Genomic DNA, 25,534 nt, shown 5'->3' with positions numbered 1-25,534 from the left:
TTAAAGCCAGTTCCTCTTCTGTAGGATCAGGAAACCCTGGAGAAGAAGCACCTTTTTTTGCATGTACCCCTCTAACTGGAAGGTCAGCCTGGTGAGCCGTGACTGGAGGTCGGGGAGGGTGACAGGTGCGGCTGAGCGTCCATGCTGTGTGCGCCTCGCTGACAGATGTGAGGTTCTCCTGTGTGCACCGGGCGAGGGCGCTCAGCAGCCCCTCACATCCGCCTTGGGGAGACGGCGAGCCTGCTCCTCCCACCACTGCAGGTGTGTGCTCACCAGCCACTTGCCCACCCACTCCTCATTCACCAGGTGACAGCCCACTTTGTGGGCAGAGAAACTGCGGTCTGGAGGAATGATGTGGCATGGCCAGGGCCCCTGCCATTCTGATGAGAGTCCATCCATCTGACCCCTCCTCGGGGGCAGTTCCCGAGCCCCCACTCCCTGCATGAGGGGCAGCCACCCAGATGCGCTGGGACACACCTGGGCAGCCAGACCGGGGCTGCTGACCCATCCACAGACCCACCTGGACCTGTGCCCTGGGGCGCTCTAGAGGGAGCCCGCAGAGAAGGGGCGGCCAGGAGGCCCCCATGGCCCCCGTGGCTGCAGTACAAAGGTGGGGCCCCGGTGCTGAGCCTGCAGCTTGGGTGGCGTCCACCGCCTCCAGTGTCAGCCCTGTTCCCCAGGACAGGCTGAGTGCCATGGCCCGTGGGCCCGCTGGAGGCCTGGCCCCCAGGCGGGTCAGAGACCACCGACAGAACCCGGGGCCAACCACCTCTTCACGGGCCTGTGAGCCGTCTCAGGTTCCAGACTCGCCCCAAACTGCTGTTCTGCGATATAACGTGTCCAAACCGGGAACCGTCCCGTCAGTGTTCTACGAGTGAGCCTTACACTGTGTAGCATTAACCCCAGTTTGAGGACCGTCCCTGTAGAGATGAGTGTCCCAGCCCTTTTCTGACCAGGAGCGAGGATGGCCCCGTGAGGGCCTGGCCTTCTGAGCGTGGAGGGCGGGTGGGGCTCCGACACCCACCTACCATTGCCCACAGCTCGTGCCCACAGCTCCTGCCCACCGTCGCAGCCAGCCCAGCATGTGGACCTCCCAAACCTCGGGACCCCATCGGGGGAAGCAGAGTGTCCAAGGCTCCCCCGTGCTCACAGCCTTTGCTCACGTCACACGTGAATGTTCCAGGAAGCCCGGCATTCCCCTCTGTCTTCAGGCGACAAAGCACCGACACGGCTGTAAAGGACACCCTGTGGGAACCACATCGGCTCAGACCCCTCGAGGATGGAGCACTTGTGACTTCCCGATGCTTTTCTATCCAGCGTGAAGAGCTATTTTTGTTCTCAGTTAAACATTTCAGAGACTCTGCAAGTATCACGAGTGCATAGTCCCTGCTAATGGATTAGAAACTCAAAATATTTTAATATGAGAAAGTGAAGGAAATAATGGCGCAAAGCCAAGGTGAGTAAGTCTCCCTGGCTGCAGCTCCCACGCTCGCATGCTCTGGATGCCTGGTTGCTTAGGGAGTCCGTGAGGAGGAGAGCCTCAGGGTGTGGGGCTGCCGAGCAAGGCAGGGACAGGCCCTCCTGGGTGGGGAGCGAGCCTCAGCCCACCAACCCTCCGTGGGCTCCTGCCAACGCATCACTCTGCGTCTCATCAGCCCACCTTTCTCCCCAGTTCTACAGTTGTAATTGGATTTCCTGCTGTCACGCAGCCAAACTCCACCCTGGGTGCCATGCGTGCAACCTTTGTTGGTTTCAAAGTTAATTAAATTCAAGGGGAAAAACAGCCTCCCCATAAGCCACATATGGTGAGGGAATCAGGAGGTAAAGTAACAGGAAGTGGGAGCCCTGAGAAGGAGACACGGGCCTGAAGACCCCAGAGGACCCCTTGGATGACGGCCGGAGCCATGTTGTGAGCTGTGAGGGGCTAGAGGGCACTCAGTGGTCTAAGCCTGCATTCCTGGTGCCGCGAAACCCTGACCCAGCCCCGCTCAGCTTGGGATGCCCTCTCATCGCACCCCAGCTTCCACAGACAAGGTCTCCCCCATCTGTGTTCCTCTCCAGCAAAAGTCACCTTTGGCCTGGCCTGCATATCTTCATCTTAAACCTCTTCTCTTTTAACCCTTGGATAAAGGGCTTAATACCACTAAGAAGGTTTAAGGAAGCCCCACCCTTACGGGAACCCGGGGTTTCCCTGAGAGCTAAGGGTCTCTGGAGCCAAGGAGCTCATCCTGCACGATGGCCTCGGCCTCAGGCGGGACCAGCCAGGACTGGGCACTCCAACCCATGCCATCTGCCTGCCCACCCACCCCCCCAGGCCCCCGACCAGTTCTGCTCCAGACCCAGGGGCTCTCCTGGCCCAGGGGCTCCCCTGCAGCACCTCAGGCAGACCCTCTCCTCCTGACTTCCCTCCTCCGCTGAAGGCCATCTGGAGGCTCCTGGTCAGTGTCCTGGCCAGCCTCCCTGCCTCCAGTTCCCACCTCCTGCGCAGTGTCCCACCCGAGAGCTGGCAAAACATCCAACAGCTCAAAGTCAGCAGCTGTGATGAGTCTCTGTGGGCCCAGGAGGTCTCCTTTCCCCTGTTATCGAGAGCCGCCCAGGTGAAGGGCCCCAGGGCTGTACCCCGCTCGGCCACCAGGCGTGAGTCAGTCACTGCACGTGGCTCCATGCCTGGCCCATGGCCCCTCCCGAGGACAGCAGTCCCAGCGACAGGCTGGCGTCCTGCGCTGGGTGGACACGCCAGGCCAGGCACTCCACACGTCTCCCACATTATATATTTGCTAACATAGGTCTTGAATAAAGAGCGCTTCTGCTAAATTTAGCCAAGAGAACTGCTTGGCATTCCAACCTTCCCATGCTTCAAGCAGACACATTTCTTCCATGTTATGCCGTATTCCTAAAAATATTTCTGCAGCCTCCTCTCAGCTTGCAGACCACTGCAGCGACTCTCACACTGACCGCTAGTGCCGCCTCCCCAAGGGTCCCCGTCCCCAGCGTGCAGCCCTTCCGAGTCAGATGCCTTCCATCTCTCACTCCCAGGCCCTGCAGGACCACGATGTCCTGTGTCGGGTGGGGTGGGGGGCTGGGCAGGGCTGGCCTGCAGGGGGCAGAGGCCAGGACTGGAGCCCTAAAGGTGCAGGCGGGCCCACACTCAGCTCTGTTTCGGTGGCCGGTCCCGTTCTGCCTCTAAACAAGCACCAAGGGTGGTGTCTTTGCCTCACTTTGCACTGAGTGGCAGGAAGAAGCTTCCCGGGGTTTTTTTCAGGGCACGCGAGGGCATGCTCAGTGCACGGACTCCTCATCAGATGATGGGGCGGCACTGTGTTGGGGAGGTGAGGCAGGCAGGGTAAGGCCTGGGGGTTCAGGATCGGGAGCCCTGCCAGCAGGGCTGGGTGCCCACCAGCCCCAGCCGTAACCCCCAGGCCCTCAGGAAGGGAGATGCTGCTCCAGGGTAGGAAGGGGCAACCAGGATATTCACTAGATAATCCTTCCGTTTCTCCGCGTGACATACATATTTCAGGACTGAAATTCTGTAGTCCAAAGAGATAATTGAAGAAAATATGGAAATTAGCAATGTTTGTTTTTCTGGGTGTTTGCGATCTGTTACAGACCTAGAAAGAGAGGACAGGCTTTGGGAGGAGCTCCCCTCCCCGCTGTTAGGGTGGTGACACCCGCCACCGGGGTTGGGTGTGGGCATTTCGGGGGCTCGACAAGGGCAGCAAGAGACTGCGCGCCCGGAAACGTGCAGATGAAGGACCAGAAACAGTGAAGCTGCGTCTTCCCTTCAGTGGTTTGGTTATGTTTCCTACTTCTTCAAAAGTCAGCAAATATATTACTTCTATATTCAAATAGTTTTAAGTTCCCCCAGAACGAATTTCTGCTGTTTGACAAATCATCTCTCAGTGACATTTGCCTCCACCCAGACTCTGTCAGGACAATGGGGAGACTCAACCGTCAAATTTCCTGCTGTCGAGCATTTCCTGAGGCCTGTTTGGAGGTGATTTTCTTGCAGGAGTGGTTCAGGGAACCTGGCTGGCTGGTTGTCGTGCATCCTCTGAGGTCTGGGGGGCGAGCGGCAGACCCCCGGCCACATACACGCGCCGCCTCAGGTGTGAGCAGCCCTGCTGTAACCCCAGCACCGCACGTCTTTGTGAAGCTGCTCCCTGACTGCTGTCTGCGTCCCCTGCCCAGGGCGCTTCCCTCTGAGGAGCCAGGGCGGCTCTGGTGGAGTGACCCAGCCTCTCCCGCCCCAGCCTCTCTGTCCTTCCCTTGTCAGGTTGGAGGCCTCGCCCCACAGCCCAGCTCCCTGTGGGCTTTGCCTGGTGTTTCTAGGGTCAGGTTCCGGTTCCCCATCGAACACGAGGATGCTCGGTGGCAAAGCACAGGCTCCCGACCTCTCTTTCTGTCGCCTTTTCTTTATCATAAACCCTGTGCTCGAAATAGGTGTCAGTGGGAGAAAACACTCCAAAATATCTACCGCTTTTTCTTCTTTAACCTCAGAAATGTCACATTTGGGCTTTAAAAGAAAACCCATGCTCCTCTCACCTGTCCGTACCAACAAAGAAGCGGTCCCTGCGGTGACTGAAAGCAGGGGGCTGGGCGCACAGTCCTGACAGCCATGCAGACAGGGACCCCAGGACCCCAGGACCCCGCCTCTGGAGTGCCATGCAGACAGGGACCCCAGGACCCCAGGACCCCAGGACCCCAGGGCCCCCGCCTCTGGAGTGCCATGCGGCCCCCAGGACCCCAGGATCCCAGGGCCCCCGCCTCTGGAGGGTTGCGGGACCCCAGGACCCCCGCCTCTGGAGGGTCGACCCCCGCTTCTCAGGGGCGCAGTCTCCACAGGAAGTCTGCCTGTGCTGAGGAGGCGTCAGTCGTGGGGACCGTCTGGACCCCCGTCTCCTGCTCCTTCTTGAAGCCTCTGCTCGTCCTCAGAACAGTGACCTCAGGAGCGACATGAGTGATGTCCCCAGGTGACCCCAACTTGCTGGGCGGGGGCCTGGTCATTTCCTCCTGGGACAGTGCTGTCGGGGCACCCAGCTGGGCTCAGGTCCAGTACCTCAGAGGCCCCGAAAGCTGCAGCAGAGACGGGAGGGACCCAGCGCAAAGCCGGGGCCTGCGTCTCCCCTTTGGGTCCGTGGGGCCTCTGAGCCCCGCAGTCGGGAGGAGGGGCTGCGGTCTGCAGGAGCGCACCCGCCCGTCACCCCATCCCCCCAACATGATGCTGGTGGCCGCGCGGAGGCGGATCCACGCTGCCCGTGGGGAGGCGGCGGGTGTGATTCCAGGCGCTCCGTGCAGCAGAGTGAGAGCAAACGGAGCCTGCCCGAGGAGGACTCGGGGCGCCGGATTAACAACCTCCAGGATCTCTTTCCTCATAAAAACGGTCTTCATTATAAAATCAAACCAAGCGCCATAAATCACGTCTCGGGCATTTACTGAGAGTGTTTACAGCTCTCACATGGATTGGCTCATTGAATCCCCCGACAAGCCCAGGAGGGAGAGCTCTGCCTTTAACCACGCTTCACAGTGAAGGGACGCTCACCCCTGGGTTCCCGGGCCAGTGCAGAGTCCGCACGCGCTTGCTCGCAGGACGCCCTGACCTGCGCTTTCTGGGAGCATCTTCTCATTTGCCTGTTTGCCACCTGGATCCGTTCTTTCTAGAGGCACCCGTTAAGGTCTTCGGCCCATTTTTACTTGGGTTGTTTGTTTTCTCATTGGTGAGTATTAGAGCTCTTTATATGTCTTGAATAACAGTCCTTATCAGATGTCTTTTGCAAACATTTTCTCCCTGTCTGTGGCCCGTCTTCTCATGCTCTGAAATTCTTTGACACAGTAGAATTTTTTAGTTTTATTGAAGTCCAGCTTATCAATGATTTGTTTCATGAAGGGTGCCTTTGGCATTGTATTTTTTTTCATTTATTTTTTTATTGATGGATAATTGCTTTACAGAATTTTGTTGTTTTCTGTCAAACCTCAACATGAATCAGCCATAGGTGTACACACAGGCATTGTATTTTACAAAGCATCACAACCCAAGGGAATCTGGGTTTTCTCCTGTTACTTCCCAGGAGTTACCGTTTCACACTTTACCTTTGTATCCATATTAGCTTCCCTGGTGGCTCAGAGAGTAAAGAGTCTGCCTGCACTGCAGGAGACCCGGGTTTGACCCCTGGGTCAGGACGATCCCCTGGAGGAGGGAATGGCAAACCTCTCCAGTATTCTTTCCTGGAGAATCCCATGGTCAAAGGAGCTTAGCAGGCTATGGCCCATGGGGTCACAAAGAATCAGATAGGACTGTGCGACTTCCTACTTTCTTTATGGCTATATCATGAGGAACGCTGGGCTAGAAGAAGCACAGGCTGGAATCAACATTGCCGGAAGAAATATCAATAACCTCACGTCTGCAGATGACACCACCCTTAGGGCAGAAAGTGAAGAGGAACTAAAAAGCCTCTTGATGAAAGTGAAAGAAGATAGTGAAAAGGTTGGCTTGAAGCTCAACATTCAGAAAACAAAGATCATGGCATCTGGTCCCATCACTTCATGGGAAATAGATGGGGAAACAGTGGAAACAGTGTCAGACTTTTTTTTGGGGGGGGGCTCCAGAATCACTGCAGATGGTGATTGCAGCCATGAAATTAAAAGACGCTTACTCCTTGGAAGGAAAGTTATGACCAACCTAGATAGCATATTAAAAAGCAGAGACATTACTTTGCCAACCAAGGTCCATCTAGTCAAGGCTATGGTTTTTCCGGTGGTCATGTATGGATGTGAGAGTTGGACTGTGAGAAAGCTGAGCGCCAAAGAATTGATGCTTTTGAACTGTGGTGCTGGAGAAGACTCTTGAGAGTCCCTTGGACTGCAAGGAGATCCAACCAGTCCATCCTAAAGGAGATCGATCCTGGGTGTTCATTGGAAGGACTGATGCTAAAGCTGAAACTAATACTTTGGCCACCTCATGCGATGAGTTGACTCATTGGAAAAGACTCTGATGTTGGGAGGGATTGGAGGCAGAAGGAGAAGGGGACAACAGAGAATGAGATGGCTAGATGGCATCACCGACTCTGTGGACATGAGTTTGAGTGAACTCCGGGAGTTGGTGATGGATAGGGAGGCCTGGCGTGCTGTGATTCATGGGGTCGTAAAGAGTCGGACCCGACTGACTGAACTGAACTGAACTGATAGCCTGTTTTGAGTTAATTTTTGTGAAAGTATAAGGGTGTGTCTAGGTTCATTGTTTTGCATTTGGATGTCCAGTTGTCCCAGCAGCATTTGTTGGAAAGACTGTCTTTGCCCCAGTGTATTATTGCCTGTAGTTTTTGTCAAAGACCAGTGGCTATCACGTGGGTCTGTTTCTGGACTCTGCTCTGTCCTGCTCACTGACATCCTTTTCTGTCCTTTCCACTGCGCCAGTGTCTGATTCCTGCAGCTTACGGGCAGTCTCGCGGTTCTGTTTGGGGAACCCCAGCTCCTGCTGCTGCCTGGTCTCCCCAAGTCTTGGGACAGCTGCTTGTCCTGTGTCCTCCCTTCTCTTGTGGACCCAAGGAGAGCTGCTGACTTCTAGTATGTTCAGAGTTCTGCTCTTTGTTTGGATAGAGTGGTGATGTCCACGTCCTTATCTGCAGAACTGACCAATTCGTCTTAAAGGAAAAAGCTGAAACAGATGGGTAACTTGCCCTCAGGGAGGGGCCTCTGGAGGGAGAAAACACGAGGGTCTGGGTGGAGTCTCAACCGTGCACCTCAGTGGCCCCGCATTTTATGACTGTTCCCCAGACTCAGGTCCCACCTGTATAAGAGAAGTGTGGCAAGAATTCGTCTGCTCCTTCACAGGCCGTTGGAAGAAGAGAATGAATTAACTTTTGTGTTACATTCTGTAAATTGCAAAGCACCATCATGATTAGGTTATAGTTAGAATCTTCTGTGTGGATCACAATAAACTGTGGAAAATTCTGAAAGAGATGGGAATACCGGACCACCTGACCTGACTCTTGAGAAACCTGTTTGCAGGTTAGGAAGCAACAGTTAGAACTGGACATGGAACAACAGACTGGTTCCAAATAGGAAAAGCAGTATGTCAAGCCTGTATATTGTCACCCTGCTTATTTAACTTATATGAAGAATACATCATGAGGAACGCTGGGCTGGAAGAAGCACAAGCTGGAATCCAGATTGCCGGGAGAAATATCAATAACCTCAGATATGCAGATGACACCACCCTTATGGCAGAAAGTGAAGAGGAACTCAAAAGCCTCTTGATGAAAGTGAAAGAGGAGAATGAAAAAGTTGGCTTGAAGCTCAACATTCAGAAAATGAAGATCATGGCATCTGGTCCCATCACTTCATGGGAAATAGATGGGGAAACAGTGGAAACAGTGTCAGACTTTTTTTTTTTGGGCTCCAGAATCACTGCAGATGGTGATTGCAGCCATGAAATTAAAAGACGCTTACTCCTTGGAAGGAAAGTTATGACAACTTTTTTCTTTTATAAAGACAGCATATTAAAAAGCAGAGACATTACTGTGCCAACCAAGGTCCGTCTAGTGAAGGCTATGGTTTTTCCAGGGGTCATGTATGGATGTGAGAGTTGGACTGTGAAGAAAGCTGATCGCCAAAGAATTGATGCTTTTGAACTGTGGTGCTGGAGAAGACTCTTGAGAGTCCCTTGGACTGCAAGGAGATCCAACCAGTCCATCCTAAAGGAGATCAGTCCTGGGTGTTCATTGGAAGGACAGATGCTAAAGCTGAAGCTCCAATACTTTGGCCACCTCATGCGAAGAGTTGACTCATTGGAAAAGACTCTGATGCTGGGAGTGATTAGGGGCAGGAGGAGAAGGGGACAACAGAGGATGAGATGGCTGGATGGCATCACCAACTGGATACATATGACTTTGGGTGAACTCTGGGAGTTGGTGATGGACAGGGAGGCCTGGCGTGCTGTGATTCATGGGGTCACAAAGACTCGGACACGACTGAGCGACTGAAATGAACTGAACTGAACTGAATCAGCATAGGTGGATCTTAAGAGATATTTGCCAATGACCTTCAGGAAGAAAAACTCAATGGTAAGATTGTTCCCAGCGTCACAGTGAGCCTCAGAGCGAATACTGAGTTGGAACCTGAGCCTGGACCACAGGCCCTGAAGATGTGCGGGGCTGTGTTTCTGACAGCCTCTAAAATGAAGAAGCCCCCAGCTTCCATCTTTGAGGTGAGAACAGGAACCTCCTTGCACAGGAGACAGAGGCTACCTCCTTGCCCTGCTGCTGGTCCACAGGCTCCAGGATCCTGCCCCGCGCCAAAGCTGCCACGAGGAAAGGCCTGAGCTGGCCAGCCCACTCTGCGTCCTGCCATGGGCCGGCACATGCTGCCCGCTGCGCCCCCCCCCCCCCGCCGCCCCACAGGACGGCATGCATGGGTCCCTGCGGTGCCTTCTCGGAGGAGCCGGGAGACCCAGCAGGACTGGCATGTTCGGAGCAGCTGCCAAGCGGAGTGAGTGTCGCGCACTACTGATCTCTCTGCGTGGAGCCCAGATGCCCCCACACCCCGTCCAGAGACATCCCGGTGTCCCCAGGGCCCCCACACCCCCCACCTCGAGTCCCCCACCCGTCCTTGCCGCTGCCAGCCACGAGGGGTCCCTGCCCCTCCCTCCCCTGCCCCTCCAGCTCCTGCTGTGCCTTGGCCGCTTGGTCTGAGTTTGCGGTTAGAAGCACAGGTCAGCGCTTACTCATCCGTTTTTCAGGGTCTGTGTTAGTCTTGTTCACCCAACAGGACGTTGTATGTCCCACGTTCCCCAGAGACAGGGGCCGTGCCTTCTAATCAGGTGGTTCCCATCCAAGACAGACACTGCGTATCAACGGTGGTTTCCCAGGTACGCAGGTTAATCATCACCGAAATGTCTGGGAAAATGAATTAGCCTTTGTGTTACAAAGTACTGAAGCAGGGGCTTCCACAGGTTCAAAAGAGAACACGCCAGGTTGTTTGTGCCTCAGCTGTGGGACGAGGCAGTGGGCTGGGCCGGGCTGTAATCAGAGGTCTCTGGTCCAGCCAAGGGGCTTTCAACTCCCGATTGAAATCCAGTTAGAAGTGCGTTTCACACCGTGAGCCGACACAACACTCCACAAAGCCACATTTTCCGTGCTACCTTCTTTTAAGTGTTGGCTGTCACCTTCGGAATTGATTGCATAACCCACTACTGGGTTATAAATAGGGTGGCTATATAAAATATCAGCCAAACCTGGCCTCTCAGGAGAGGACGGGAGCTATTAATAGTCTGCGGACGGCAGATGCGCAGCAGGCCTGGCCAGCCAAGCGGAGGCTCCGTCGCTTAGTTATGACTCGACGTTTGCACACACAGGCCAGGCCACGGGGCGCCTTAGGGAGGGCTCTGCCGGCAGCTCCAGGTGGCAGACGTGTGTGGACAGCTGGGTCTGCGGGGGACTCGCTCGCCACCTGGCCCCACACACTTCGGGGGCAGGAGGCCGCCCCAGGTGACGGCGGGGGAAGGAGCAACATCTCCTCCCAGCAAGGCCTCGATGGCCCAGCCTGCAGGGTCTCATCCCCGCTGCCCACTGCAGCCCCCCGCTGATGCCCCAAGCTTCGAGAAGGGGAAGCTCCCTGGCGTGTCCCCCCCCACCCGGCCTGATCATGCGATGACGGTGACACACTGTAGAGCATTTCCCCGAGTAACTCGAAGTCTCACACTCGTGCCTGTGACACGCGGCCATTGCAGCATCTCCCCTGGTAGACTTGTGCAGAGACATGTGTATTGCTGGGCGGCTCATGCTGAGGCCCTGGAAACGTGGCCCCCACCTGCCCTTAGGTGTCCCATTGGGGGGCACCTCAGCCCCACTGGGACTGACCTTTCTGTTCCCTGATAGTTGCCTTTGCAGCTTCAGCCCCTCAAGAGCAGGCGCCCCCGGCAAAGTTCTCCCCCTTCTCCACTCCCAGGCCTCAAGCTTAGCGAATCTGAGGACTATCTGGGAAAACAAGAATACAGCATTGAATATGAATGGGATGTGTTGAGGCCTCCCCTCATGCCGTCTGCACACTCGGACGCTCCAGCAGAGCCATTCGGGAGGGACCCGGACCCTGACTCGGGAGGGGCCCTGGCTCTGACCCAGCAGGGACCCACCTGCCCTCCCAGGCTCCCTGGGCTGAGTCACGTCGCTGGCAGAGACACCGGAGTCCCCAGCCCCTGGAGCCCACTCTGTGCCAGGCAAGGTCGCTTTGTTCCAGGACGGTACTGGCAGCCAGAACTCAGGCCTTCCCTCGTTCCAGAAGCAAGTACACTCCATCCATTCAGCAGAGGGAAAACAAAGCGGAGCGGCCGCTTGATCGAGGGCTGCGGCTGGATTAGCTGCCTGACTGGTTTTTAGGTTTGCGCCCTTGTTTCTGGATGACAGGGTTTTAATGGTTCAGAGTAAAGTGGCCTCTGACCCACATGCTGACGGACAGCAGTCCCGCCTCCCTCGGGCCTGAAGGGCCCCGTGCTGGACACGGTCAGCAGCAGAACTGCAGCCGGGCCAGCCCGACCCCCTCACCGGTCCTCCGAGAGGCGCCCTGAGACCGTGAGCAACGTCTGCCCACGGGGCACACAGAGCGGTGGCTTCACAGGACAGGTCAGGCCACGGCTCTTGTGTGCGAGGCTCGTCTGCTGTTTTTAACGAGTTTTCTCTGTTCACCCCAGCGTAATCCTACAACACCCCTCGGAGAAGCCTCAGAGAAAGCCCCAGAGGTCACCTTCCTCCCTAAGATGCCCCGGTCAGGATTAGGGGATGTGATGTCAAGTCTGAAACCCAATTACATAAACTTGAGGACGACACCGTTGCAGGGCACACGTAAAGGTTTTCTGTTAGGTGACAGAGAAAAACTTCCTGGGACTGCAGGGAAAGCAACAAAATCTGCAGCAGGTACCCTCCGTGATTTTTTTGCCCATGACGGCACAGGGGTCCAAACGTGCACGTACACAGGTTAGGGTGACGGACAATTCTGAACACCTGAGAGGGTCTGCAAAGGCCGTGAGTGCGGACAGAGGCTGGCAGAGACCATCAGGCTCATCAACAGTGTAGCCAGACATGGCCTGTCTGACTCCAAACCTCATGCAATCAAACATCAGCTAAGTAGTGTATTCTCTGAGCTAACTGTTCATGGACCACAAGCTTAGTGGATGCCCAAAGGGCTTACAAAGAGTTAAGAGCTGCACAGTATCCTCCATGTTCTTTGATCACCTTTTGTTGGCTTTGGGAAAACAAGTCCTTACTGACAATGTAATAAAAATGTCCTTTTCATACCTCACTAGACTAGATGTCTAGTTCTAAGACTTCTATGAATTCACAAAGTTCATAAGAATGAGTTTGGAGAGGGTGTCATCCTATTATCCTGACTGGGTCACCAATGAATATTAAATTCAGCCAGTCATGTAGAATGAATCTTTTGTGTATCGAGGAATTATTACAAAGGAGCGTTTAGGTAAGTCCATCACCCTGAAGGGGAGCAATGTCTTCTAATTTCAGAGGAATTAGAAGCGGGGGGAGTGAGCACTGGACTTGCTGCACTTCCCCCAAGTATTTGTGCCGTGAGGTTTGTGGTGCAGATTATGGGTGTTACGGGTGACAGAAAATAGGCATTTTCTCCCTTGGGAGCTTGCCAGTAGCTTTGCTGGGAACTGAAGACTGACGGCCGTTACCAACGTCTGAGCAGCCTCTGTTCTTGCGTGTGGTTCATGCATAACCGGTTCCTATTTCTGCTCCTCTGACTACACGTGCGGCAGTGTGAACAGGGTGGCACCCTCCAGGAGGAAGGCGTGGGCAGTACCCACCCCATCCCTTCCTCGCGCTCATGTGTTTACTTCAAAGTTGCCATTGTACATAATGTACACCCTGCTTTTTCTGTTTTACAAGGTATCATATATCATGAACATTTTCTGAAGTCAGTCAACATTCTTCAAAAACAAGATTGTTAAGGGAGTGTGATATTCTGTTTTATAAATATGCTGAGTTTAGTTCATAGCTTAGGTTGTTTCTAAGAGTGAACTCCGGGAGTTGGTAATGGACAGAGAGGCCTGGCGTGCTGTGATTCATGGGGTCGCAAAGAGTCGGACACGACTGAGCGACTGAACTGAACTGAACTGAATATCTTATTTTAACCAAACAAATCTGGGTACCAATCTCAAATTCCTGGTTAAAGGACATCAAGTATGAAGAGGATGTTTTTAATGTTTTTAACCATGTTGTCAAACAGCTTTCCCTGAAATGTGCTGATGTGTATTTTCATTGGGAATGGATGTGATTTAGCTAACACCCTCACCAGCAGTTTCATATTCTTTCAATTATCACCAATTTTGTAAACAAAAAACATTATCATATTATTTTCACTGTACTTGGTTGATCCTAGTGGACTTGGGCTCCCCACAGGACTCCTCTGCCAGCTTCCCTGTTGGGCCGTCCTCCTTCCCGGCCGCCAGTCTTCCCTGAGACGTGTCACCCCAGCTGTGCCTTCCTGCAAGGCCGTTTCTTGTTATGCTGCTCACTGCAGAGACTCTGAGCTGAGACATGCAGGCAGAGCACTCCTGACCGGGCAGCACTGGGGGACCTGGCAGATGCAAACACAGGTTCTCCCGGAAGGAAATCCTTGCCCAGGCCTCCCAAATTCACGTAAACCAACCCCAAAGATGAGCTCACGCCTAAATGCACGAACTGCACAAAGAAGTTCCCACGTGGCACTAGTGGTAAAGAACCCACCTGCCAATGCAGGAGAAAAGAGACACAGCTTCGATCCCTGGGTTGGCAAGATCCCCTGGAAGAAAGCATGACAGCCCACCCCTGTACTCTCACCTGAGAAATCCCATGGACAGAGGAGTCTGGCAGCTACAGTCCATAGGGCTGCACAGAGCCGGACACAGCTGAGTGGCTTAGCACGCACACAAAGAAGAAAGTCAGCTGTTCACAGACAGTGAAATCATCTCCCCACACTGGAGACAAGGGATTCATCAAGCACAGAATACAGAGAAGTGCATTTAAAAAAATTTTTTTTTTAAAAGAGGAAATTGAAAATAACCAAAGATAAGATATTCCAAAAAGGACCTGCTCTGAGGGGGAAAAAATAGACCTAAAATAATGAAAAGCAAAATATACAGATCTGCTGCATTTCTTTACGCTAACAAAATATTGATATCGGAAAGAGAAATTTTAAAAATGACCTCTTTAAAAATTGCATCAAAAAAAACAAAATATTGAGGAATAAGACTGACAGCAGTATGTAAACTGAGAGCTTCCAGATGTACTAACTGGATTTAGAAAAGGCAGAGGAACCAAAGGTCAAATTGCGAACATACACTGGATCATAGGAAAAGCAAGGGAATTCTTTTAAAACATCTACTTCTGCTTCATTGGCTACACTAAAGCCTTTGACTCTGAGGATCACAGCAAACTGTGGAGTGTTCTGAAAGAGATGGGAACACCAGACCACCTTACCTGCCTCCTGAGAAACCTTATGCAGGACAAGAAGCAGCAGCTAGAATTGGACATGGAACAACTGACTGGTTCAGAATTGGGAAAGGAGTCTGTCAAGGTTGTGTATTGTCACTCTGCTTATTTAAGTTCTATGCAGAGTACATTATGCAAAATGCTGCGCTGGATAAATCACAAGCTGGAATCAAGACTGCCAGGAGAAATATCAACAACTCAGGTATGCAGATGATGCCACTCTGATGGCAGAAAGTGAAGAAGAACTAAAGAGCCTCCTGATGAGGATGAAAGAGGGGAGTAAAGAAGCTGGCTTAAAACTCAGCATTCAGAGACTAAGATCATGGTGTCTGGTTCCATCACTTCATGGCAAATAGATGGGAAACAATGGGAACAGTGACAGATTTTCTTTTCTTGGGCTCCAAAATCACTGCAGAGATTGACTGCGGCCATGAAATGAAAAGATGCTTGCTCCTTGGAAGAAAAGCTATGGCAAACCTACATAGTGTATTAAAGGCCCATACGGCCAAAGCTATGGTTTTTCCAGTAGTCATGTATGGATGTGAGAGTTGGACTATAAAGAAGGCAGAGCACCAAAGAATTGATGCTTTCAAACTGTCGTACTGGAGAAGACTCATGAGAGTCCCTTGGACAGCAAGGAGTTAAAACCATCACTATTAAAGGAAATCAACCCTGAATATTCACTGGAAGGATTGGTTGTAAAGCTGCAGCTCCAATACTTTGGCCACCTGATACAAAGAGCTCACTCATTGGAAGAGACCCTAATGCTGGGAAAGACTGAGGGCAAGAGGAGAAGGGGACGACAGAGGATGAGATGGTTGGATGGCATCACTGACTCAACGGACGTGACTTTGAGCAAACTCTGGGAGACAGTGAAGCCTGGGAAGCCTGGCGTGCTGCAGTCCACGGGGTCGCAAAGAGTCACTCACAACTTAGAGACTGAACAGCGGCAACAAAGACTGACCAAGAAGGTGAAAGACTTATGTGATGAAAACTGTAAAACACTGATAAAGGAAACTGAAAATGGTTTTTAAAATGGAAAGAAACCACATGCTCTTGGATTGGAAAAATTATCATTCAAGTGACTATACTGCCCAAAGCAATACACAGATTTAATGCAATCCCTATCACAGAACTAGAACAAATAAATAACCCTTAAAATTATATAGAACCATGAATGGCCCAGAATCGACAAAGCAATCCTGAAGAATAAGAACAAAGCTTGAGGCATAACCACCCCAGACCTCAGACAATAGCACGAAGCTACGGTGATCAAAACAGCCTGGCTTCGGCACAAAAACAGAACTATGGGCCAATGAAGCAGGGCAGAGAGTCTGAAAATAAACCCACATGTCTGTGACCACTTAATCTTCAACAAAGGAGACAAGAACACACAATAAAGAAAATACCGTTTCTTCAGCAAGTGGTTTTGGGGAAACTGGACAGCTGCATGTAAGCTAATGAAGTTAGAACACTGCCTCACACTATACACAAGAATGAACTCAAAATGGCTTAAAGACTTAAATATGAGGCAGGATGCTATGAAACCCCTAGAAGAGAACACAGGCAAAACAGTCTGACATAAATCATTGCAGTGTTTTCTTAGCTCAGTCTTCCAAGGCAATAGAAATAAAAGCAAAAATAAGCAAATGGGGCTTAAGTTTATAAGCTTTTGCACAGTGAATGAAAGCATAAACAAAATGAAAAGACAACCTACGGTCTGGGAGAAAATATTTGCAAATGATGAGACTGATATAGGCTTAGTTTCCAAAATATACAAATACTTCATGCAACCCAAAAGCAGTAAGACAAACAACCCAATAAAAAAATGAGCAGGAAACCTAGACATTTCTCCAAAGAAGACATACAGATGGTCAACAGGCATGTGAAAACACACTCAACATCGCTAATTAGTAAGGAAATGGAAATCAAAAGTACAACGAGGTATCACTTCACCCTGGTCAGAATGGCCATCATTAAAAAGTCTACAAATAATAAATGCTGGAGAGAGTGTGGAGAAAGAGGAGCCCTCTTACACTGCTGGTGGGAGTGTAAGCTGGTGCAGCCACAATGGAGGACGGTATGGAGCTTCCTTTGAAGACCAAAGCAGAGCTACCATATGATGCAGCAACCCCACTCCTGGGCATATATCGGGAGAAAATTCGATTAGAAAAGAAACATCCATCCCAGTGCCCATCACAGCACTGTTTGCAGTAGCCAGGGCGTGGAAATGACGTTTGTCCACCAGCAGGTGAACGGGTAAAAGATGGTGCGTACGAACAATGGAACCCACTGTGCCTTAGAAAGCGCGAAATAACACGGAGGCACCTGGAGATGATCACACTAAGTGGAGGAAGAAAAGACAAATGCCAATGGCGTTAATTGTCTGTGAAATGTAAAACACGGTGTGGATGAGCTTATTTACAAAACAGAAACAGACTTATAGACACAGGAGACAAAGTACTGATGAACAAAGCAGATGGGGGCATAAGTTAGGGGTCTGGAACCAGGATGCACACACTGCTGTCTGTAAAACAGAGGAACGACAAGGCAAATTGTGCCCAGTATTTTGTACTAACCTATAAAGGAAATGACGGAGAAGGCAATGGCAAACCACTCCAGTACTCTTGCCTAGAAAATCCCATGGATGGAGGAGCCTGATGGGCTGCAGTCCGGGGTCGCTAAGGGTCGAACACGACTGAGCGACTTCACTTTCACTTTTCACTTTCACACATTGGAGAAGGAAATGGCAACCCACTCCAGTGTTCTTGCCTGGAGAATCCCAGGGACGGCGGAGCCTGGTGGGCTTCCGTCTATGGGGTCACACAGAGTCGGACACGACTGAAGTGACTTAGCAGCAGCAGCATAAAGGAAACGAATATATGTGTGTGACTGAATCATTGTGCTATAAATCTGAAAGTCACACAACATTGTAAATCAATTACACTTCAATTTTAAAATGAAAGCCAAGTAGATTCCTCAAAGAGCAAAATCAGATACAGATGAAAAGCAACTTCTGGAACGTGGAAGATAAGTCCAAATAAACTGCCGGGACACAGCAGACAGGTGAGGGGGCAAGCCATGGAGGGTCCCTGGGATGAGGGGCAGTGTCACTGTGATCTCAGCCCCAGCAGGAGGGCCAGACCCCGGCCGCCCAGGACCGTGAACAGAGGGTCATCCCCAGCCAGGCAGCTGCAGTGAGCCCAGAAAGCACCCAGAAGCTGAAAGTCTGAGACAGGCTGCCCACCGCGGACTGCGTGGACACAGCCTCCTCCCGCGCCTGGGACTCTCAGGATCCAGCAGAGTGCGCTCAGAAACACAGGGGGAAGAGATGGTCCAGAAAACAAGCCTGATGGGTCCACGGCCACAGACCCATCAGACGAGCCTGAGGAGCGTGCTTCCGGGGACGCAGGAAGCAGAGGGGGCACCGAGAATCAGGAAACGTGAGAAAAAACGGTCGAGAAGGGAAAACGCAGCAGAGACTGAACAGTAATAAAGGAGGCGGACAACTACAAACAGGGCGCCAGGGCGCCAGAGGGCGCGCAGCACGGCCAGGAGGGGGGCGGCTCAGGAGAGGAGACCACCCACGACCCCGCCAGGACCGGAGGACAGACCACGTGTGTCAAAGGTGCACCGCGGGCATCAGGCCTGGGGGGTCCCAGGGCCCCTGCTCTCTCTCAGCTGTGGCTTCGCTCCTGGGGTCTGTTTGCAAGTATGTGCGTCATCACTTCACTTTCTGTGCTTTCGGTGGGCTTGGAATATGTCATTCTCCAACTGTCCAGCCTGAACTGTTACGGCAGGTGACACGGTGGCAGCTGCTCCAAACATGCCCGTCCTGCCTGTGATCCTGCGTCAGGGCGACAAGCGGGGACAGACCCTCCAATCTGGGTTTCCAAGGACGCTGCTGAACCCCAGTGTGTCCCTGCTTCCTCCCTTGCAGGCTCGAGGCCACAAAGAGTGACACATCCCACACACGCTGACCTGTGAGCCTCGGAGTCACTGGAGGCAGGATCTGCTGTTTCTCTCATGCTTAATTCTGCCATCTCCATGCACTTAAGACCCAGATCACACCAGGGGTCCATGGTTGGAGCCGGGAGCCACGCGCCATGGAGGCAGGATCCTGCCTCAGGCTGGTCTTCCCAGGTCAGACCCGCCCGGTTCTGCTTGAAAGTGGCCATTTCCTTGGGTAGGGCGACCTCAGGGAAGACCACGGGCTGGGCCCAGCACCCACCAGGGTGGGCTTCTCCCCCCAGAGGCGAGCACGAGCTGCAGAGATGGGTCCCTGCGTCTGGAGGGCTGACCGCGTCCAGTCCCCCTGCTCTGGGCAGGCCTGGAGGCCCCTCCAAAGGTGCCGCCCACTGTCCTGGCTTCCTGAGGTTACCCACTTGGCGCCCTCCAGACAGGTTTGCCTTATGGAGACCTGGCCAAGTCATTCAGGGTGCTGTGGAAGGGAACAGGTGGGTGTTGAGTGCCGTTTCTGGCTCAGGGCGGAGGTGGAACTCCAGGACGTTACTGCCTCTGTCAGGCCAGCAGCAGCAGCCCCCCAGCCCCTCCCGAGGAGGAGGGCCCCGCTGCGGCTCACGGACGCGTGTCCTTCTCTTTCAGATAACGTTCTACATTCTGGTGAAGGCCATTTACACCCTGGGCTACAGCGTCTCTCTGATCTCCCTTACAACAGGAAGCATAATTCTTTGCCTCTTCAGGTAAGCAGCAGAAATGAGTGATTCTGCCAAAAACAGGAGACGGGAAATCATCCATTTACGTGAGGGGGGCAGAGACCACTTCCCCGCCCTCGTCTGTGCTCAGCCAGCCAGACTCCCTCGGAAGGCACAGGACGATGCCGACGCTGGTGTTTGCATGTCTCATTTGAGGAGACAGTGCTGACCAGGGATAAGAATGAAGGTCAAGTGCTGGAATTCTCCAGGCAAGAAAATCAGAGTGGGTAACCACGCCCTTCTCCAGGGCAATGTTCCTGACCCAGGGATCAAACCTGGGCCGCCTACATTGCATTCCCCTCCAGGGAAGCCCCACACTGATGTCATGCTTTGAAAATACGGACGCAGCCTGGCCTTCCCTTCCCCGCTCAGAAACGCCCGGGTCGAAGCCTCCCAACTGGTGCCCTGTTGAGAGAGACAGCGCCACGTGTTCCAGAGGACAGGTTCAGATCCAGGGCAGTCTTGTAGCGGCGGGTGACGCAGAGCGCACTGCCCTCTCTGTGCATCTGTACAGCGCACAGGCTGACGGAGCCTAGCGGCGCGTAGGAGGCGCTCCCTCAGCACAGCCGCTCCTCCCCTGCTCCCAGACCCTCGCTGCCTCTGGAGCTAATGCCGGACGTTTGCGTCTGGTGATGGGGTGTGAAGGAGGTGTAGACGCTTCCACCTGAGCAAAGCTTTTACTTTTAGGTTAAATCCATGTCTTAAGCATCACGAGCCTTGGTAAAATGGGTGATATCCAGCTTATTTTAACGAGTTTTGATCACCTGTCAAAAAATAATCTGTAGACAACAAAGAGCTTTATTTGGCGGTCTTAGGAATTGCAACTTGGGAGACACAGATTCGGGTAAAACTGAGAGGGTTCCAGGGAAGAGGAGTTGGAGGCCGGTAAAGGCAGAAGCCGTGGGTTGTTAAAGATGTCTGGCCCTGACACAGAGGGAAATAATGTCCTCATGGCGTTGATTGTGACGAGTTGTTCACGGTCGGGGTCCCACACCTACCTCAGTTTCAGGATCACTGTGCAGACCTTCTGGGCACCTTCGTCAGACAGCAGGTGACCAGAGCTCAGATTCCCTTGGCTGAGACGCGGGCGGCCCACCTTCTCCAAGCCTCTAGCCCCGTGTGGGCGCGCTCTTGGCAAGACTCCCTCCATTTCCTTTTCCTCCACACACCACATATCTTCTTTCTCTTTGCTAAAATGTAGTTCGCATGTTGGTCAGTCTTCAGATAACGTCAGTGACATAGCAAATGGAGTGTTTTAAAACATTAGGAGGTCCATTCTTGAAAGAAAGTGAGTGAGTGGACGCAATGGAGCGTGTAGACGAGATCCCAACAGCTGTTCGGTGGTGCTTCTCTCGGTTCAGGCATCTCACGTGTGACAGGCAGCTGATAATTCTCAGGAAGAACGAGGCAGTGCCTTTAATCCAGAACTGCACTTTGAAAAATGTAGGGAAGACCTGTCATTTTATATGATAAAAAAACTCTTTTAAGAAACTGATATAATATTATTACTATTTTCTCTGCTATCTTCTATATTTTACTGTACATTTAAAAATCTTTAAATTGTTAATACAGAAAAAAAAAACAATTTAAGGAGGTAAGCTGGCACAGGGTAACTTGAGTGAGAAAAAACTCAGCTTGTTTTTGAAGAGCTCCTATCTTGAGCAAACCGTATACTTGATATCAGTATGGGGCTTCCCTGGTGACTCAGCTAGTAAAAAATTCTGCCTGCAATGCAGGCGACCCACATTCGATCCCTGGGTCAGGAACATTCCCCTCGAGAAAGGCATGGTTATCCACTCTGATTTTCTTGCCTGGAGAATTCCATGGACAGAGGAGCCTGGCAGTCTACAGTCCATGGGGTCGCAAAGAGTCAAACCCCACTGAGCGGCTGACATCAACAATTTCCCTCAGGTTTGTACTTCATGGCCTACTTAACTATTGCAAATGCGGTCATGACCCATGGGGAGACTCTCAGATGGCTGTGTGGGTGTCAAACACCATCTTCTCTACAGGAGAGGACACTCCCTCATGGCCTATTTAACTATTGCAAGTGCGGTCATGACCCATGAGGAGACTCTCAGATGGCTGTATGGGTATCAAACACCATCTTCTCTACAGGAGAAGACACTCCTTGGTCACGGGCAGCGCACGCCTGCAGTGGCGGCCACTGTGTCGCCGGCTCGGTGTGTAATGGCTGCAGGCTGGGCTCCGCCCTCTGCCTGGGCCCCCGTCCACCTGCTCAGGCCGCCCCCAGAGAGCTGTGAGGCTGAGCTGATTCTAAAATCCACGTCATCAAAACAGCACGCCCCTCTGTCTTGGTCGTTACACCCAAGAAACAGACTTCTTTGAGGTCACCAAACGTTCATTCTCCACAACAGCCCGGAGGCTACGAAGGGGCCGAGCCACCACGGCCTTACCTTGCAGACAGAGAGGGAGCCTCTCGTTTCGTCTGAGGGTGTGCAGGCTTGCGTGCCAGCGCGGGGCCCAGCTCTGTGTTCCTGACCGCGTCCCGGGGTCCAGGCGTGTGCTCATGGGCCTGTCCTCACGGGCCCAGCAGCAGCTGCAGTGACTGCTCCAGCCTGTGCTGTGCGTTTCGTCAGGGTCATTATTAAGAATTTGGTCCTTACAGCACCCCCACCGGGCGAGTGCTCTTGGTCCCAGAGGAGTCCCTGCCACTGAGTGGGGGACAGCAGGGTCTGATCCACAGCCACACGCACCCCGCGCCCCTCAGGGGTCTCTTCACGCAGCCACGGGGCGTGTTAGATACAGGGGACAGACTGCGTGACTGAGGCCCTGCGGGCGCATTACAGACACGGATCAGACTTCACAACTGAGGCCCTGCAAGCACGTTACAGACGCGGATCAGACTTCACGACTGAGCCCCTGTAAGTGTGTTACACACACAGAACAGACTTCACAACTGTGGCCCTGCGGGTGTGTTACACACACAGAACAGACTTCACGACTGAGGCCCTGCGGGTGTGTTACACACACAGAACAGACTTCACGACTGAGGCCCTGTGGGCGTATTACACTCATGAAACAGACTTCACGACTCAGCCCCTGTGGGCGCGTTACAGACGCGGAACAGACTTCATGACTGAGCCCCTGTGGGCACTTACACACACAGAACAGACTTCACGACTGTGGCCCTGCGGGTGTGTTACACACACAGAACAGACTTCACGACTGAGGCCCTGTGGGCGTGTTACAGACGCAGAACAGATTTCACAACTGAGGCCCTGTAAGTTTGTTACACACACAGAACAGACTTCACGACTGAGGCCCTGTGGGCATGTTACAGACGCGGAACAGACTTCACGACTGAGGCCCTGCGGGCGCGTTACACTCATGAAACAGACTTCACGACTGAGGCCCTGCGGGTGTGTTATACACACAGAACAGACTTCACAGCTGAGGCCCCGTGGGTCTGTTGCACACGCAGAGCACACCTCACTACTGAAGCTTGCGGTCTATTACACAGAGAACAGCCTTCCCTGAGTGCAGCCTGCATCAGGGGCCTGGGCAGGGCTCCCCGCACTGAGATCCATCTCCCCATGAGCATAGCGCCCAGGCCACAGTCTAGCAGGGGCAGCGCCAGGAGCCGGGCTTGGGACACCGCGTGTCCGTCAGCTCCCACTTCCCAGCAGGTGACCGCCAGTCAGAGCTCTGCCTGCAGAGCTCATTTTGACTCTTTTAGAACTTTCGGGAGGAGTGCGCGTACTGCGGGCTCCCCACTCAGCGTTTTGCAGGGAGACTGATCCCCGTCGTCACGGGGCTGTCCTGCGTGAAGGTGACACAGCCCACTCACACATTCAGTGTCCCGGAGCTGGGGAACGGCGACAGGCAGTGCTCCTCGCACGGGTGCACACTTATTCAGATGGTGTGTGCACGCCTCCCCTTCTGTCCCGTCTGCCCTATGGTTGTGTGTCTTTCCTGATCAGAGCCACACACACACTCTTTCTCTCCGGCTGCTGCACACTCACACCTTCTACTCCTTCTCCCACCACCATTTGTTATCCCAATTTTAAAAGATGCCACGCACTTGCGTCTGCATAATATAGAATTGTGTTTTTAATTTGCATTTCCCTGGTGGATCATGATATCATGTTTGGAAACTTTTTAAATTTTTTTCGGTACCATTTCAAGTGCTTGCTCATTTTTCTATTCAGCTGTCTCTCTTTTTTTTTTTTAAGTTAATTTTTAGGAGTTCTGAAGTGCAGCCTTTTGTCAGCTCTGGGGATTACAGATTTTATCTCCAGCACTGTGGTTCACCTTTATCCTCCCCTGATGAGGTTTTTGATCAGTGAAAGTTCTTCATTTTAATCTAGTCTGTTGACTGTTTGTCTTTATGGTCAGAGCTTCCTGAGCTCTAGAAATTTTATTATTTTAACTTCTTCTGTTTGGGTTTATGATGCATGGGTGGTTTACCTTTGAGGATGGTGTGAGGTAGGGGTTGAAATTCATGTGCTTTCTCAGTGTGTGTGTTCAGTTTCTCCAAGACCATTACCTGGAAAGCCAGCCTGCGCCAGTGCACTGCAGATGCGTCTTTAGGACTGTGCACTGAGGGGCTGGGTTCTCTGTTCTGTCCTGTCTGCCCCTTCATCTGTAATGTGCCATTTTTGCATTGCTGTAACCACTGTGCCTTTATAATAAGTCCTGATTTCCAGCAATGTAAGCCTGTCAACTCTTCTTTCTCATTACAAAGAGATTGGTCATCTGCACTTTCATAATCAATCAGTTTGTCAGTAGCCATTAAAAAAAAAAACCTGATGGGACTTCATTTTGGATTGCATTGAATCTGTAGATCAGCTTGGATAGACTGGACACCTTCACCATTTTAAATCACCCAACCAGTGATTTTAGTAGCTCCTTCCATTGGTTTGGGCTTTCTTAATTTCTTTCAATACTCTTCTGTGATCTTCTGAGTAAATATCTTGGACATCTTTTGATAGTCATGCCAAAGTCCTTGTTTATGCTATTGTATATATTTGTGTATGAACTTTCTAGAAAAGGAATTGATTTCTGTATATTAATCTTGCTTCAGCAGCCTTGCTTAATTTATAAATTTTATAATTATTATGTAAATTCATCTGGATTCTTCTATGTGCAACTCACGTTTTGGTAAAGTACAGTGACTAGAAGTGATGGTAGCAGACCACCTTTCCTTATTTCTGATCTCAGAGTGGAAGCTTTAGATATTTCACTGTAAAGCATGAAATTCACTACAGATATTTTCATGATACTGTTTATCAGATTAAGAACATGCCTTTCAATTCCCAGTTTCCATGAGTTTTTAATCATGAGTGGGTCATGAATTTTGTGATAATTTTTCTGCATATATTGACAGAAGTAGGTGATTTTTTTCTAAGTTCATTTAATGTGAAAAATTATATAGGGATATTTTCTGATATTAAATCTCCCTTTCATTCCTAAAATAAACCCTACTTGGTTGTGCTATATACTATCCTTTTACTATGTAGTTGGGTTTTTTTTTTTTTTCATGTCCACAGTTTGTTTTATTTTTTTTTTAAATCAAATAATCCAATTTTATTTATTTATTTTTTCAAGTTGAACAGACTAAATTTCTTTAAACAAACTTACTTATACTCCAGAGTCCTTTAAAAACTTAATAGCATTTGTACATTGACGGTATTTGATTTTCTTGTAACTAGCACTTCAAATGCAACAAGCATTTGAAGCAACAAGCATTTGACCCAACAAGTAAAACTTTCTACAGTTCATAACTTTTATAATAAAATAAATTAAAAGTACAGTGAATAAGTTCTCTGAAATATTTCAATATTTCTGCAGGTAATTTAGTAACATCGTAAAATACATTTCAACTAAAATTCACAAATCTAAAAACCTGTTAGGCATTTTTAGGCGTTTTAAGTTGGAAATGAAGACCAATGTTACATCGTAATATGCCAATTACAAATAGTACTTCAAATAGCAAATACTACAGTTTGTCCCAAACTTTAAAAACTATTCATGAACTCAACACTGAACTATTGATGGCTATGAGAATTGTTTCCTAGCCTTTTTGAAAATTTCAACCCATTTACGTTTAAGGTAATTATTGATAAGTACGATCCAGTAGCCATTTTCTTTATTGCTTTGGGTTCAAGTTTATACACTCTTTCTGTGTTTCCTGTCTATAGAAGATCCTTTAGCATTTGTTGGAGAGCTGGTTTGGTGATGCTGAATTCCCTCAGCTTTTGCTTGTCTGTAAAGCTTTTGATTTCTCCTTCCTATTTGAATGAGATCCTTGCTGGGTATAGTAATCTGGGCTGTAGGGTATTTTCTTTCATCACTTTAAGTATGTCTTGCCACTCCCTT

General features: G+C 51.2%; 1 protein-coding gene across 3 annotated transcripts in view; it reads left to right on the top strand.

The window, feature by feature from the left end:
* The window catches only part of VIPR2 (vasoactive intestinal peptide receptor 2), a 74,666-nt gene that overhangs the window by 26,522 nt on the left and 22,610 nt on the right, over window positions 1-25,534 (top strand). For all 3 annotated transcript variants that reach the window (XM_088834800.1, XM_055421669.2, XM_088834801.1), the window contains exon 5: window positions 19,083-19,180. In XM_088834800.1, the coding sequence (XP_088690926.1) occupies window positions 19,083-19,180 (98 nt within the window). The remainder of the gene's footprint in view (window positions 1-19,082; window positions 19,181-25,534) is intronic.

Source organism: Moschus berezovskii, chromosome 3 (assembly GCF_049115385.1).
Source record: "Moschus berezovskii isolate FMDL1 chromosome 3, NW_MosBer_1.0, whole genome shotgun sequence".
NCBI lineage: Eukaryota > Metazoa > Chordata > Mammalia > Artiodactyla > Moschidae > Moschus > Moschus berezovskii.
This window is presented reverse-complemented; position numbering and strand designations above follow the sequence as displayed.